At 54.1% G+C, this 16425-nt stretch overlaps 4 protein-coding genes across 4 annotated transcripts; 1 reads left to right on the forward strand and 3 right to left on the reverse strand.

Moving 5' to 3' along the window:
• Nucleotides 1-3344: 3344 nt before the first annotated feature.
• Nucleotides 3345-5036, reverse strand: MAM_07374 (beta-lactamase domain-containing protein; the record flags this gene model as incomplete). Its single annotated transcript, XM_040826172.1, has 3 exons — nt 3345-3947; nt 4100-4687; nt 4770-5036. 3 exons carry the CDS (start codon nt 5034-5036, stop codon nt 3345-3347), a joined length of 1458 nt encoding a protein of 485 aa, XP_040675844.1.
• A 3086-nt stretch (nt 5037-8122) lies between these two features.
• MAM_07375 (Heat-labile enterotoxin, A chain) lies at nt 8123-8623 on the reverse strand (the record flags this gene model as incomplete). The annotated part of the gene is made up of 1 exon (XM_040826173.1): nt 8123-8623. The coding sequence occupies one exon, from the start codon at nt 8621-8623 to the stop codon at nt 8123-8125; it is 501 nt and encodes a 166-aa protein (XP_040675845.1).
• Nucleotides 8624-10192: 1569 nt separating this feature from the next.
• On the forward strand, nt 10193-10606 carry MAM_07376 (uncharacterized protein; the record flags this gene model as incomplete). The annotated part of the gene is made up of 1 exon (XM_040826174.1): nt 10193-10606. One exon carries the CDS (start codon nt 10193-10195, stop codon nt 10604-10606), a length of 414 nt encoding a protein of 137 aa, XP_040675846.1.
• A 3996-nt stretch (nt 10607-14602) lies between these two features.
• Nucleotides 14603-14919, reverse strand: MAM_07377 (uncharacterized protein; the record flags this gene model as incomplete). The annotated part of the gene is made up of 2 exons (XM_040826175.1): nt 14603-14653; nt 14716-14919. 2 exons carry the CDS (start codon nt 14917-14919, stop codon nt 14603-14605), a joined length of 255 nt encoding a protein of 84 aa, XP_040675847.1.
• Nucleotides 14920-16425: the final 1506 nt, after the last annotated feature.

Here is a 16425-nt window from a genome sequence, read left to right on the forward strand (position 1 = left end):
CGCTCCCGCGGCCAGAGGAGCCTGGACCATTCCAGCCGCCCCCGGCACTCTGGTCTGCGTGGGGGCATTTGCGCCGGTGGCCGTCCCGGGAGCATTCGAATCGGTGGGAAATGGGTTCGCCAGAGTTCTCGTGCCCGAGAGGGGAGGAGTAAGCCCGGACAGCGTATTCGTCCCTTGCGTATCGGTAGGCTGAAGGTTGGGTTGCGAAGCTCCGGAGCCGTCATCCGCTGTCAGTGTATAGGTAGGCTGAGCAGTCGTGCTGCCAGAGTCACCACCGTTGCCTCTGGAGCCTCCAGGAGAGCATCCGAGACCAGCATTGATACACGTGTATCCTGCCGGGCAATACTTCCCGTTCCCGCAGCAGACGGATCCCCTGGGAACGCATTTGTTGTTGCATGCTTCCTGAGTCGACGGACACTGGCTCCCGCCTCCGCTGCCGCCCGGTGAACAATTCAGACCTCCATTGGCGCAAGCATATCCCGACCTGCAATATCTACCATTGCCACAGCACACGGATCCCCTGGGCATACATTTGTCGTTGCATGACTCTTCAGTTGAGAGACACTGGCTGCCGCCTCGACCGCCACTGGAACAGCCGCCGTTGCCGTTGCACTTGGTGCCGGACTTGCAAAAGTTGCCGTCGTTGCAGCAGTCCCCTCCAGCGGGCATACACTTATCTTTGCAAGGTATATATCCCGTGTCGCACTTTGGACCGCCAGTAGGACCGCTGGTGCAAGTCTTGCCGAGTGGACAGCAACCGCCAAATTTCTCGTCACAGACGGTACCGACCTTACACCATCCCGTTGAGACACAACACTTGCCGCCGATAGGAATGCAGCCGTCGTGGCATGTGACCTGGCCGATATCACACGTGGCTCGCTTTGAGAACTCGAATACTGGCTCGGATCTGGCCAAGAGTTGGCGCGCAGAAAGGCCGCCGACAGCTTGCATGGGGAGAGCCTGCTCAGCCGCTGCCCAGTCGGCAACTGTCGAGACCAAGAGCAAGTATAAACGCATACTTGATTATGTTCTTCTCCTTGTAAATATACCGATCCTGATTAAGTATGTGGCCTTGTGACGAAGATGCTTGTGAGTTGACAGTCTTGAGCAAAGATGCGAGTTGGCCTGGCCTGGCCTCTTTATAAAACGACATTGAAGATACGAAATGACTCTTTTTAGTATGTGTATCTTGCGGAGGAGCCTAACACGCAGGCTGAAAAGCAAGCCTTTGCGACCAAAGTGTCACCTCTAATCAGAGCGTGAGCCGACAGGTCATGGAGCTTGTTCCCAATGTCTTTGGGCACGGTACGCTGAGTTGCCTTTGCAAATCGTCCCCTGGTCGTTGTCCGCAGTCAGCCTTCCAGCTTCTCAGCCTCAACATGACGCGCGATAGTTGGAAGAGGATGGCGTTCAGCCTGAGAAGCCGGGTCTGCCAGGCTGTGCACATGGTCACCCGAAGGACGCGACGTTTCGTATCGGCGTCCTATGTAGAATTCTGTATCTTTGCGGCCTGTCAGGCTGGCAATATGACCTGTGACACGAGATTCTGGGGCCAACGCCGCTCCGATACAGGGCTAAATACAAAGAATGGCATAATTGGTGGCATGTTTCCTGCAACCCATGTCTGGTTCTCGTGCGGCTGAGGATGGGTGATGAAGATCCTGGGACAGCGGCGCCACAAGCCTTTTTATCTTACTTTATCAGCCAGAACTGCCGGCTACGTTACGGCAGTTTTGAGCAGTGGATTCACGCGTGTGATTGCTTGTTCTCCGACGTTTGGATGGGCTGGATGGGTGGCTGAGGTTCTGGGCATGGAAAGTCAAAAGGTACTCCGTAGATATTGACCTTTGAGACATTGGACAGCGGGATCCAGCTTCATGAAGAACCGGAACCGGCTCTGCCAGTGCCCGACGAATTGCCAAAGCAAGGCACACTTGAGTCGTCACGTAGGTTCGTCAATTGCCGCGCGTCATGAGATCGATGGGCTCATGTTGACACTCCCACGGCGCCATTCGTGGCTGGCACGTCCAGGCTGCTACTGAACGTGGGAAGCTTCCAAGCTTCCTTGCCTCCGAGGTGATTGCCCCATGTTGCCCTTGTCTTCAGGTGCCGACGGATCAAATGAGTCTTAATAACCTTTGTGTCCCCGTTGAAAACCAAGCCACGAAGAAAGCACGGCTTGATACTGGCCGGTCTGATGCTGGTCAGTGCAGTCACGGGTGACGTTGATGGTCACTTACCGCCACTTGGTAACGGTTTCCGGTCAAGTCGTCCAGGTTTGGGTCTTTGGATAATGAAAACTGATTTGACACTTCAGTAGCGAGAAGGACAGTTGGAGCCGGATGTGAACTTTGGCCAAGAACAGTCGTCTAATGCAGCTGGTGGCGCGGACGTGTCGTTGCTGATCAAACGGCCCCTTGCGAGTCATCTGCGTTGACCAAGTTGGTCACAATGCTGCGGCTCACGAACTGCCCCATCTGAGATATTCTAACTAGGTAGGCACTGGAAGCCATGTATTGCCTGAAAAGCGTTCTTTCACCCTCGTTTGACTGTATTTACGTAATACTTTTTGACAGCATCATGGTCAAGGTGCAGGGTGAGAGATGCCTCTTTTCCGTCGTGACCACGCATGCGCACCATCACGTCGGCGTGTCTTGCTCGGCCGAATGATTGAATCCTCCAAAGTGAGTATTTGTACATGTGAGGTGACAAGTCTTGTCAAGCAAAACAAGCGTAGCCAAGCCTTTCATCGCAAATGCCCACTGCCTCTCGCCTCCCTCTATCCAGGCCACTGCCGCCAAAAGGTGATCTTCAAGCTCCCTAGTTTCTTTCGCCATAGTGACGCTTGTAAAAAAAATCAATACTGGCTGTAGGATTTCCGGATCGGATTATGGGTACGAAATATTAAAGGTTAGAATGCAACGCATTCAATCACCTTGGGATTGGTGAGGGTATCATGGCGGAAATACATTCATTCAAGCACACGTTGCCGAAGTAGTGATCAGTATTGCGAGTCCCAATACTCAAGCTTGAGTAGTGTACGGCATGATGGACTGGAGTATTGCACACCTAGGAACACCAAGTGCGAATACAACGCTACGAGAGACAACGGAAAGAAATCCCAGGCATCTCCTCACAGGAGCCACAAAACTTTCTCCTACTTGAACGGCCATATTCTTTGCGTCAAACCTGCCTGCGAAAACTCAAGAGCCAGCGGAATCACTCAATACACTACATCGACACACAGATCATGGTCTGAATTTCCTTTGCAAGCAATGTCACAAGATAATTGGCGAAAAAAGTTTTTTTGCGGATACAAGAAAGTGACAATGTTAAATTTGCTTTCAGGCTTTTGGATAAAGGCAATGGCCTTGTCCCGGGTCTCCGAGAGTCACGACTTGGTAGGTCTTGATCTCGGTCTTGTGACCCGCGGCGGCGGTTCCGACAACCGTGACCAGGGTCCCGTGCGAGAGCCAGACTGTGAGTTCGGCTTTGCTGTCTTTCATGTCGCCGCCATCTCTGGGGTTTTTAAACGAGACAAATGGGATTCCATGTCCAGTCATGGCGCCGTTACTCAACCTCAGGTGCCACCCGATCGGGCCCTTTCCTGGAAGCGACTTTCGCGGCATGTCCTCCACCATGAAATTGATAGCAATTGCGTTCTCGAGGGCAAATGCCTCTGGGCCGTTGATGCGGATGGCCATGGTGTCGAAAAGCTCACCCAAGTTTAGAGCCATCACGGACGAGGGCGTCATAACGTTGATGGCCTCGTGAGGCCCGTACTGCAGCTCGTGCGCGCCGCAGAGATATCTGTTGCACCAGGTACCGTTTTCGGCGCCTTGTCCTAGCTCCCGGTAGACAGAAATCAGTTCGTTCTTTGCGTCGGTGTTTTTTGGATCCGCAAAGATAATCTTGTTCAGAAGAGTGGCCGCGAATCGGAGATTCCCCTCGGTGTGGTAAGCTTTTGCCTTGTCGAGAGCGAGTTTCGACGCCCCCATGCATTTGACTACTCGGCTTGTTGCAGCTTCCACAAATACGCTGGGTTGCCATCAAACCAACCCATGTGCTTGTCTTAGATTGCTTTGACGCTGTGACTAACTGAGCCGTCGTAGCCACGCAGGTTCGTTCGAAGGCTCAGGTTAGGCGGCGTCATAATCTGTTCCGAGATTTCAGCCGGGGTGCTACCGTTGTTGAGCAGGCGTAGTGTTTCGTTGTGGAGGTGGGCGTAGTAGTCGCGCTGCTCGGATAGAAAAGTCAAAATCAAGATGCGTGGCGTTTCCACCTTGTCGTCTTGGATGCCGCTGCCGGCACCATCATGCTTCCATGTCGGCCAGTGGTGGCTGGAGAAGACGACGTCGGCCTTGTGCCCAAACAGAGAAATAGACTCGTCGAGGTATCGAGACCAGAGTCGAGCGTCGCGGACTGGGGCCCCTCGCAGCGTCTGGATGTTGTGCAACGTATGCGTTGCGTTCTCCGCCATGCAGAAGCCATTGTAGGCCGGGAAGTAAGAGTTGACCTCGGCAGGCGCCTCCGTGCCAGGTGTAAGTTGGCAGATAATTTCCAGCCCTACGATGCCGGGCCTCAGGACACCGTCGTCCTCTTTGATGCTCTGGTTAGGTGCCACCAAGGAGCTGTGTCCTCTTGACAGCCCCTGGCCGAGGCCACAACCAATCTGACCTGTGGGAGACTTCGGCAAGGTCTCGCCGTACATGTAGATGGAGCGGCGGGACATGGCCGCTCCGGCAGGACATGGCCGCTCCGGCATATACATTCTCGCTCACGGCATGTTCAAGGAAGCCGTCAGGACCGATGATTCGGATGTTCTCATCGCCAGCTAATTTCACAATCGCCTGGGCTCCTCCAAAGTGGTCAACGTGGTTGTGGGTGTACAAGAGGGCGTGAATTTCGGGTTCACGCTGGAATCGTTCCTTGTGATGGTCCTGATAGAGCATAAAAGCTGCGTTGGCGGTTTCAATAGACGTCAGGCAGTCGATGATGACAATCTTGTTTGTATTCGGAATCTGGACAATGCTCATGTTGCAAGATCAAGCCGGCGTACTTGATATACACCATCGACGACATGATACAGACCTGCCTAGAGCTGGCCCTGTCGCCATAGAGACGAATTGGCAGTATCGGGACAATCTTGTTGCATGAAATCGTAGGCGTTAGCATCCCAGACAACGTTGCCATCCGAGTCACGGATGATGGGATTGTCCAAGGTGCCACAATGCCACGGTGAGCAAACTCGAAGTCGTGATTACCAGTGTCGATAGTACCGACTGGGAGAGACATGGTTCCGATTTGTGTTAGATGTTGGTTTACAAAGGGAGAGGTGGGATGCGACGAGATGATTTGAGAACATGGCCACATCAGAATGAATCTGAAAGGCGGACTGCGGGATATACAATGTTTTCCTCACTCATGCAGCTCGCCCAAGCTCATGAAAAGTCTGTGCATGTAATAACATGGCGTGGCTGTTCCGGTCCCCCGTCCCGCACATCTTCTGCTCAGATCAGTACAGGTGCATCTTGAGCTGCTTCATTGCCGTGGCCAATGGAAGGACAATAGCTGGGCTTGACAAATAGCGGCACTGCCGAAGTTGCATACATGTCCTTTGCGACATGCCACGACGCCACAGATTCAAAGAGGCAAGCTGAAAGCAAGGGATGCACCCGCATTCGGCGGAAAGCACAATCACATTACCCTGACAATGGGAGGCAAATCATCACCGGTAATAGTGGAAGGCCTAACCGCCGCCCTTACTCGCCGAGCCTTGCTAATAGGCCGCTAAAATTTGCTGGAATCCCGAGGCTAGAGCCTTCTCTGTGACCGCTTCGTGGTAGAAGTTCCAACTGCTTGGCTCACAGTTCTATTCAGGTCGAGCTCTTGGAGGGCCAGCCCACAACTGTTGCGTGTAGCTCCACGGCAATAATTGAGATAAGCCTGCCTTTATTAATAGAATAAGCAAAGTTGGTGTAATCAATATCTCCTATAATATTATTTATTATGATTCGAGCTGGCTAAGAAATAGACATCGATAAGAGGAAGTCTTGAATGATAAATAGAGAGCTATAGGAAAGCGTCCATTGTCGATTTGGAGTTGGCCAGGAGGCGTAAGGAGCTTGAAGCAGGGTATGAACATCTAAAGCACTCGCCATATCACGCATCACAGGGCGTCACGAGATCCACCACGTACAGCTACAAATATTGGACATTTTCAAGCGCTACCTGCCGATCACCAACTCTTGCTGGTACTCAATGGGGGCAAGAGTTCCATACTACAACATCACTATCAGCTGCAAACTACAGACAAATAAGCGACCACTTGTTGACATTTTATTTCGTCCGCCGTTATGTGGCGTCACGACTTTCCGAGAACCGATTCGCGTCTGACTCTCTTTTCCTGGGTGAAAAATGTCGTCAAATGCGGTCCCCGACAGTCCAGATATCCCTTCAGGGTCGATGACCGCCCGTGTATGGCAGCTGTTTAGTTCCCCAGTCCGCTTTTGCATTTCAATAGTGTCAAAATCGAGCTCAGTGTCCTTGGTTCGAACTCCAACTTGGCCTCTCGGCTCGCTCGGAGCGGCCTGCAGACCTTGGGCAGCCAAGGCCACTAGCTGTCAGGTCAGCCGAGTGCTTCGAAGGCAGTCACACTGGTACGTACGGGAGATGAAATAGCTTAGGCGGACCATTCTCAGTGCAGTCAAGTTGCAACGGCGCAGTTGCTCAGAGTCGAATATTCAAAGTCAAGTGCAATGGGGCGTCTTGGCAGGAAAGAGTATGTCCCTTTTGACATGGAACTAACTACACCAAGGTTTGGGCGTCAAGTGCCCCCTTACATGTCGCTGCCAGGGCTCCATTCGCCATGACCATCGGCTCATGAAGAATCGAGACATCTCCCCGTCAGGAGGTGGCGCGTCCCCTTCGCAGCACTGAATCTGTCTGTTGCGGAGTCGTCACAAAACAAGATCTGCACAGACTCGCCCCTTGCCCGCCACACGGCGTTAAAGTTTGGTCAACTGCATGACAAGTTGTTTAGGACCCCAGGTGCTCAATTCCCATGCGCCGTGTGAGCGACGTCAGCAGCCACGGGACGGAGATACCATGCGCCAAAGTATGGCAGAAAAGCACACGGAACGAGATGCGGCGAGAGGCGGCGAGACCATACTGACCAGGGATGAAGCACGCAACCTGTAACAAGAGTTGGCCACCACGAGGGACTTGAAACACTTGCTGTTTCGGTGGTCAACATCAACATCAAACTTCCGCTTTATCTGCAGCATTGGAACAACAGGCAGCGAGCTACACACTCATGAACAAAACGGGCCATTGATCCAGATAGATTGATTGAACAAGGACTCTCCCACTGTTGGACTCAGTCCATCGCTGCTCATCATGCCATATTACTAGCTTTTTCTGTCTTTCGAGCACTGCGCTCGCGTCGCTCCGTTTCTAAACTGTCTCAAGCATATTTCAAGTATATTACACCCCGAAAGGCTTTCGGGTCTGACTCGCTCGGTTCTCTGTTTACATCTGGTGTTATGCCGACGATGTATATGACAAAAGAAAGGCACATTTGGGAGGCCAACGATCCTGACCAGACTAAGAAAAGGAAGCGGCGGGACGGGGGGACAAGTTCTTTCTGACGGCGGGCATGACAGAGGACGACCCGTCACCATCAAGACTGGTCTAGGCTGCTTACTCACTCTGCAAAATAATTGTTCTTCTCGGGGACAACGATGAAGTTCTGAACATGGCGCGGAGCTCCGCCGTCATTGAGTGTTACACGGTCAACATTAAAACTGGCATTTGCACGAAAAAAGCCAAATGACGTCCAGTGCTCGTAGGATCATATCCAACTCGCAGCGCAGTGCGACAGAGTGGCATTATCTTTGACAAGACAAGTGTTACTACTCGAGCTGTTGGTATCCGTTCCATGACAACGAGTGTTTGTAGCCCTTGCCGAGCTGGCACATCACGTCCCCAGTCCCGTTCGCTTTCCTCCAGCATACCTCGGACAATGTTACCCACGGCACCGTAGGCCTCCATTCTCAGTACACCGAGTCTCCTGTGCACGTCATGCAGACTGTCCAGATGGCCTGATTCCCCTTCTCACAGGTTACGCGGCGAAGACGTCGCCGTCGGGAAACTCAGGCATGCGCTTGGTCGGCATCTTGATCGTCTTCCACTCGCCGTCCTTCTTCTTCTGGACCTTGGTCACGGCGTCCCACGGGATCAAGTGCTCGACCGAGAATTCCTTTTCGTCGGCATGCCCGTACTTCTTCTTTGCCTGTGCGTACTCTGCCGCAACGTCATGGATCTTTTGGTGGATTTTAGTAGAGTCGAGGGTGTAAAGGTATCCGTTCCCGGCATGTTTCTTGGACACCTCGATGTCGTTCGAGGTAGAGATGAATGGGTCCCTGGAAGGATGCTTCAGCGTGCCTTCCACGTGCTCGAACAAAGTCCCCTCGGGGTTGTTGAAGCCCTTGGCCTTGAAACCGCCGGCATCCTTGATAGTCTTGGGGCCGCGCGAGTCCCCTCGGTAGAGAGTGGAGGCTACGACACCGCTCACTAGCGACGCAACAATCCCGAGGAGAACGAAGAACGAAGAGCTGTGCATCTTGAGTTTGTGTTTGTTTCTTTTGCGTCAGAGACTTTGGATGCGAAGGATGTGATGGCGTTTGCTTTGATGCCGAAAATCTGAGAGAAGAAAAACAACACCTTCTTATATGCTCTTTTTTCCCTTGCCCTGTCTGCCTTGAACGACGTTGCAATGACACTTCACATTTGCAGCTGTTGTGCACAATATTGTTCTTGTCCATGTAAGCTGACAAGAATGAGATGAAACAAAAGCCAAAAAACCACGCAGAGAGAAATCCTAGAGGCGCAGGATAACAACGAAAGTCGTGTCGACTAGCGTTGCAGGTAAGACACATCGCAGTAACCTGTCTGCAGATTGAGTCACTTATTTCACTGAAGGAACGGCGGTTGGAGGAATATAGAGGTGTGCTGACAGGCACAGGCACAGGTGTAAGGGTGTGTATCATCTGACGTTGACGAGGCGTTGACAGATGGCGATACCGGCATATGCAAGTAAGCTTACGGAGAATTGCACAAAAGGTCCGCCGCCCTATTGTGATCTCTCTGGCTTCGAAATGTCTATCCGGAAGGGGTCGACGCTGGCAGACGCTCGGCATAGTTGATCGCTCGGCAGTGCCATCACTCGGCATTGTTTCGGCCAGGTAATGCCACGGCCAGCTAGGTGGATGAAAACAATGGAAAGGAGAGAGTGCACTAGTCTGCAAGTGGCTGAAACTTGGTCGAAGAGATCCTCAAGGATGGCTGCTTCCCAACCATGAATATATCGCCTCATCCTCCTACATGATCCTTTGGGCCGCCCAGTGCCCACGTCCTCGTACAGGACTTGAATTGCCGACGTTACATGGTTGACTCCTGAAACAGCTTTGCGGTATAGCTGCCGCGATGAGTAAGCTTCATGGCGGGCTCGGTTCATGTGAAGATGTTATGGCATGGGGTTAGCTGTCAGGCTTTTGGTCGGGTTTGAACACTGAGCCACGGAGAAATAAGTGATCAAGCCCTAGCGGATATTAGTCAGATACCCTTGATACCCAACTGATAAACGGGCGCTGTTGGTTTCCATTACCTGTGACATCAGCTGACAAGATGCTCATCCTCTCGTAGAGGTTGTCTGAGACATTGATCGGATATGCCGTACCCTGGGTACAGTGACAGCCAAAAAGTGCTTCATCGGAGTAGGGACTTGGTTGCATCGTCTCTGCCACATGTTGACAATATACTACGATATACTCCGTATGAGTGTCTGATGCAACTACGAGTCCGCGGGAAATATATCACGGCACGCTTGAAAATTACAACTGTGGCTTGTCCACGCCACATTACGTCATCCTTAAGAGTTTCATGACAATCAATATGCATATAAACAACAAAGGCAGCCAGCCACTCTGACCTGGTGCGGGCAGGCAAAGCACGAACCACCACTCGAACCATCCTGATTCCTCTGCGTCCGGCGTCGTCGCTTCTACCCTGTCTCAATCATTCTCAAGCAAAAGACATTCACACAGCACTCAGAGGTACGTGATCACCCAAGGATACTGCCCAGCTGTTCCCGTGCTGACGTGCAAGGCAAACGACAGGTCACGCACACGCCATGCAGGAGCCTGCCACAGCACCATGGGGCCTGAGCATCAGCGACGCCGACTTTGAGAAGCTCAAAGCCGGCTTCGAGCCCCAAGACCAGGATGACAAATGGCGCGTTTCGGTCACGGACCGGAGCCGGAGCGGCGGCAACCTGTCTATCCACCTTGCTCGGAGCGGGACGGGCAAGGAACTCTACGTGCTGGATGTGAAGCCAAGCGACGGCAGCAGTGTCGGCAGTGGCGTCAAGATTGAAGCCATCACCTGGGAGCAGAACAAGGGTGGAATCCGCATCTCGGAGGAGCAGGCGAAGAAGGAAGTGGTCATTATAACCAGACGTCTCTTGGAGTGCGACTTTGGTGCGCTCCCGGACTACGACGTCTCGGAGCTGTGGAATCATCCCGCCGCCCGCATAGGCGACGATTGAGGCCATTACCATTTTTCTCTTCTAGCTCGGTATCCTATGCAGATCAAGTTGTCGATTGTGACGAGGGCTCGTCTGGGGGCTTGGGGCATTATACAGCTCGATTCAACATGCAACACACTTTGGACTTCGAGGTCCTTGCTCCTCGAACGAGGTGCTTGCAGCCACGGGCTTCTACTTATGCCGCAGCCTTCTGCCGTAGATGTAGTGACTATAGCCCTGACGTCACCAACATCCGCGTGACGTTGAAAGACGCCGCTTCGTGCGACCCGACCTCTTTGAAGTCCGGCCACACAGCCCGTATTCTTTTCCTGTGAACTGCCAAGGTTTCCTAATGTCAACATCAGGTCATCGGGTGAGAGCCTCCGTCGCCGAAAAAGCTTTACACTTGCATGTGCTTCAATTCCTGGCCGATAATCGTAGCTGACCATCAAAAAAACACAATCCTGGACATTGACAGCGGCTGCTATTCCAGCAGCTACCATACGCTTAATCTCAGCTAGCTAACAGCGATACATTTTACATAAAGGGCAGCCCTAACCCTTGCCACACCGGATCGTGTGGGCGTACACTCGGCGGGCTACGCACAAAAATAGCACCAGAAACCCCGTCCGGACTCTGGCGGCCAAATTTATTGATGCAATGCTCCAGAGAGGGAACGCCGGGTGCATCCTTGGCGGCTCCGTCGCGCGGGACGAGCCTCTGCTAGCCGTGTTAGTCCACAGGCGCATGCGACAACGGGTATTAGAATCTTTGCGCGCGGCGCCGAGTGGAGCTTTCCACGGGGCCCCGTTGGTATTAACGCGGATATTATATGTCACGGACTCACGGGGCTCATCACGGAGCGAAGGCGGACGGAGCCGTCAGAGGGCAGCGCCACCCACAGCGCACGCTGTAGGGTTAGGGTTGCTGGCTGTCGTACAGGGTACCTCCCGCCCAACGGGATTAAATCAGTGCCCAAGCAAGTCGTCCATTATCGCTGGTGCCGCAATAGCGGGCACACGACGGAGACTTGTGGTATTTAAAGCGTCTAGGTCCTTCAAACGGGCGTGGGCGCAGACTTCGCCCTCTGACCGACCGGAAATCCGAGCCATCATTCGACCCGCCGCGCCTTTGCGAAGACGACGCTTCCGCAGCCCAACTAGAATGAAGCTGGCGTTTCTCTTTTCCGCGGCTCTTGTGAGTTGCGGACTGGCGGGCCTAGGGAGGCCAATTCCGGGATGTAGCAAAACGGGAGACGTGTGCGTCGGCCGGTCGGGATCGGGCCCATCCGATTGCTGTGAGGTAGATGCCCGCCCTGGGATGAGCCGTGGTTCTCGTTTTTCAGAGGTGATTAGGTTGCTGATACGGATGGCATCCACAGGATAGAGACGGGGTGAGTGCTTGACTCGTCACGAGCCGCGACATGTAAATATCGAGAGCGTGCTAATGTGGATGGCGGCGCCGGTAGAGTCATTGTCGGGCCGGGGATGGGCTAAAGGCCGGGAATGGAGTCTTGGGCACGTGCAAGGTAACTAACTGGCTGACGATGTGAATACCAGGTCCGAGTTTGCCTCTGGCGCGACGCTGATGTGAACCGTGGCTCTAGTAACTGCTGTAGCTCCGTCATGCGTTTGGCATTCGGCTGCCGTGTCGAGTTCGCTCGAGTTTCACCTCGGCTGGCCGCTTCGAGCTCCTACTACTCGCTCACAAGAGGTTGCCCGGGGTGGCAAGCGACATTTTTCTGATTTCTGGGACGAGGAGATGGGGGTTTCAAGTCGTGACGGTCTTCTTTCGTGAGTTGTACAGTGGTACAAGGAGTCAGAGATGCAGCTGGCGTGCAGAGAACCAGCAACGCGGACGCTCCTCTGCCTGGGAACAATGGGAGGCGCCGTGACTTGGCGGCATGTGGTGGCATTCATGTGATGTACAAGTATCACAGACGCAAGATTCCCGTAGGCTGCTCGAGCACGCGACTGGCGAGGCGTAGCGAGGGCCGAGGGTTTCGGGCTTGGCTTGGGGCAAGAGAGCAACGCTCTGTCGAGCTAACAATGTTCTCCCTCGACACGAAAGACAAGGCCCTTTGGGGCTGTCAAGGCCGATGATGATGATTGATAGCAAAGGGGATCGATCGATCTGGTTACTCAAAGCAGCGGTGGCCTTGTACCTCCATCTAGATGGTGTGACATCCTTGGTGTGACCGCCGTTCGCCCAACTACTGCTGCGAGGCTGTGCGAGTCTCACAATAGAACCACATGTGCCGCCAAGTAGTTACTCCAGCCAAGGGCTGCCGAGGCCAGCACCGCGCCCCGATCGGAAGTCCTCCCGCGTCCCGAGTCCGAGCCCGGGTAAAAGTGGGGATCCTCGCGTCAACGGGGTGGGTCTTCAGCCTTGGCAGCGGAAAGGACAGACCAGAGAAGTCCGGATGGTCGTTGACGATGGTATGAGAAGGATGGAATCAGTGGAGAAGGGCAGGACGCTGCGTAGGTACAGATGACCGGAATCGCTGGGGGGCAGCGCAGTAATTAGTGAATCGTTGCGACTGTGTCCTTCAATAACGCACCACCAAATGGCGTGTGTGCTGTATGCACGGCAAAATGCCGTTGACGTGTCCCCGGTCAGAAGGCTCATAATAACTACCAAATTGGGAGTGGTACACCGTGGCTTAATCTCAAGACGGCTCCTGGTTTCTGTCAGGGACATGGATAAGACGTGCCAAGTTGTGCCAAGCAGCTGACAGGACTCGTGCGAGCAACTTGTCATCTTGGCAGGACCCGAGTCTGACGAGCCGATGACATGGTCTCGGCAGCTCTTCATTGGGGATCCAGTCCATTGCGCAGTTTCACCGTCGGGGAGCGCCACCAAAGAGACATGACATGACCCTTGGACCTTGATGTCTGGAGACCCTGGCCTGCCATCAAGGCTTCCCCGCAGTGCAGTGAGATGTATTCACTCCCTTGCTAGACCTTCCCCAGGATGCCCACCTTGCTCTACCCGGACCGCCAGGTCGACATTGCGACTCGATATGTATCGCGAGAAACTGCCGACTTTCAAAAGCCTGGTTCTGTGTCACATCGGCTACTGGGCTCGACTATGAAGCCCCGGCGATACGATGCAGCCACAACTTGCCAAATCCCGCCGATAGGTGTACCGTTTTGGCTCCTGTAACCATGCACGTTGCATTCCTGGTGCGGTATTGGAGACTGGCGCAACTAGTATTCCGTGACTTTATCCACCAAGAAGCGACGAAAGTCTCGGTGGTGCCAACAAAGCAGGCAGACCCAGGACGCGAGGAAACCAGCACACAAGCAAGTTGTTCCCACCGTGGGAGATGTTTGGCTCTCGCGGCTTGGTACGAAACGACGATTGCAACAGTAAGAGAATGAGACGGATTACTGAACCGAAATATTGTAACAGGTTCCATAACCATTGAACAGTGGAGTGCATACCATCCAATCTATCCAGCCCCGAACTGGGGGGGGGCCCATTTGATGGATGCCGAGCGGCAAGAGTCGTCAATCACCCCAAATCGAGGCTTTCGAATGATGTAATGGCAAGTTCAGCTGTGACATTGCAGATGACAGATGCCGTAGGGCGGTGGCATGAAGCTTTGGGGCTTTTCGAGCCGAACCCTGCAGTCGTCCGGTGATATTGGACGGGGCTCCTTGGCAGTGCTTGACCACGTTTCATCGCGGTGGCAATGCGCGGTTGCTTTTTCTTCTCACAGGGCGAGTTGACGGCAGCAGTAGAAGCTTGGCGCAAGTATTGTATTGCTACTTTGCGCCCTTGTGTGGGATCTGCTAATAATAAGAAGATGGGCTGGTGCACCAGCCCAACCGCTTTGATGATATGAAAGAGTGTACGGTTCTCCCCTCTCCCCCCTCCAACAAAGTCAAAGTCCACCGGGAAAGCCAGCAGAAAACGCGGTCGCATCTTGCAAGCATTTGCAACTCAAGCCACGGCAGGTAGGACATGCCTCCCGCACCACTCAGCCGAGCGAGTCTTCTCGAGGCCCAGCACTTAAAGAACCTTGACGCAGTTCAGGGCGTTCACATTGACAAGGCCGCCGACCTGGAGCACTCGTTAGCGTTTTGGAGAACAAGGCAGGGGGGGATGGGGGTGGCAAGACTCACGCTTGAACCATTGTCGCAGCAATAAGACTGGCCACTGCAGGTGTTTCCGATGGCCAAGACGTTGCAGAGAATGCCACCAAGGAGTCCTGCCGGGCAGCAAGCTATGACGGGCTTGTTGTTGCAGGCCTCATCGGTTCGTTTGATCTCGCTGGGAGCAGCAATGGCGAGGGCGGCCAGGGAAAGGACAGCAGTGGTGTACTTCATGGTTGCGGTTGAGATTGCAGAGTGCAGGACGCGAGACGATCCGAAGACAAGTTTGTGTGCTGTGAAGTAGTTGTTGTTGTTCAGGCTGTGGTGATGGGACAGAGCAACAGCACGAGTTGCAACGACGACAGGCAGGCTTATATAGATTTTCTGACGTGGTGTTGTTGTCGAGGAAAGCCAGACTCGTCACAACCACGTCTCCTAGACTTGTGATTCTCTACTCATCACCTGCGAGCCTTGCATCAATAGCTTTCTTTCATGCAAGCCACTTGCCACAGCCGTGATGAAATACTTGATTTGTTGTGGGGGGTCCTCTCCTGGCCCCTGCAAAGCTAGCTTCCGCGATCACATCGAGCGGCGGCGAGCAGCGTATCCTCGGCGGACATGGGCAAAGCACGGCAGCGCGCAGGACAGGCTCAGCAAGGTGCGTAGCTGAGGTTGCCTGCCTGCCTCGAGGCTGGCTCGAGGGGAGCTCCGAAGACGCACCCAGCCAGCGATAAGCATGCCGCGTCTATTAATATCTCCGAGCTGCGGCTTGCCGCGGGACGCGATGGGCCGGGCGAGAGGAGCCGATCCCGGCCAGGCCATGCCAGTCCATCATGGACTGCTCAGATCGAGTGTCGGGCTTGCCTCGGCGCCCGCCTCGGATCGTTTCTGCATGTAGAGCCGCCCTTGGTACCCTGGACGACTCAGTCTGGCAAGGAAACTAATGACAAGGCGCAAACTCAAATCCGGAACACCGAGTGCCGTGTAGGATTCCACCTGCTCATTCATTTCTCACAGCTCTTGCCACCCGGACATTAGACTCTCACAATCCGGCTCGCCAGCCTTTACGGCGGCAGAACTGGCCGCGCGACCTACGTACGCCGGCCGGGCGTCGCCGTCTCCGCCGAGGTCCCTTCTCATGAGGTCACCTCTGTCGTACTATTGGCCTCATGTCTCAGATCCTTTGTCCTTGGCCTGAAAATCAGTCGGTCCCCATTGGCGAGACGTTGAGATGGCAGCTCGGTGTGCCAAGCTGGCTGGGCGGCTACGGAGGACGGACGAAGGAGACATGGATGAAGTTGGGATAAAACCTGAAATGGCTGACGCTGCGCCGTCCAGGCCAACGTGCCTTGCAGACGCTGTATTGGTATTCGCCCGATCCACCCGTGGCGCGATGCGGCCAATATTGATATGTACGCCTCAGCCCAGTCGCGAGGAAAAAGCAACAAAGCCTACAAGCTGTCTGACCAACTGCAGGACGGCAATAGGCTAGCTGAGCAGGCCTTGGGTTGTATCTACGCCCGCATGAGCGGCCCGACACGCCACTCGATTGCCTATTACTCTGGCATCGGCCTGTCATTGGGCTGGCCGCCGAATCGCCCCTGGTCTGCGCCGCCGCTGGCCTCGTCAGAGGCTTGCAGATGGAAAGGGGACAGTCGACTTGCAATCCCAGTCTGCACGACTCCAATACCACCATGATTGCAGACCCGGTAGCCTCAGAGTCGCAAAGACCCGACGTAT

This window comes from Metarhizium album (genome assembly GCF_000804445.1).
Source record: "Metarhizium album ARSEF 1941 chromosome Unknown scaffold_30, whole genome shotgun sequence".
Taxonomy (NCBI): Eukaryota; Fungi; Ascomycota; class Sordariomycetes; order Hypocreales; family Clavicipitaceae; genus Metarhizium; species Metarhizium album.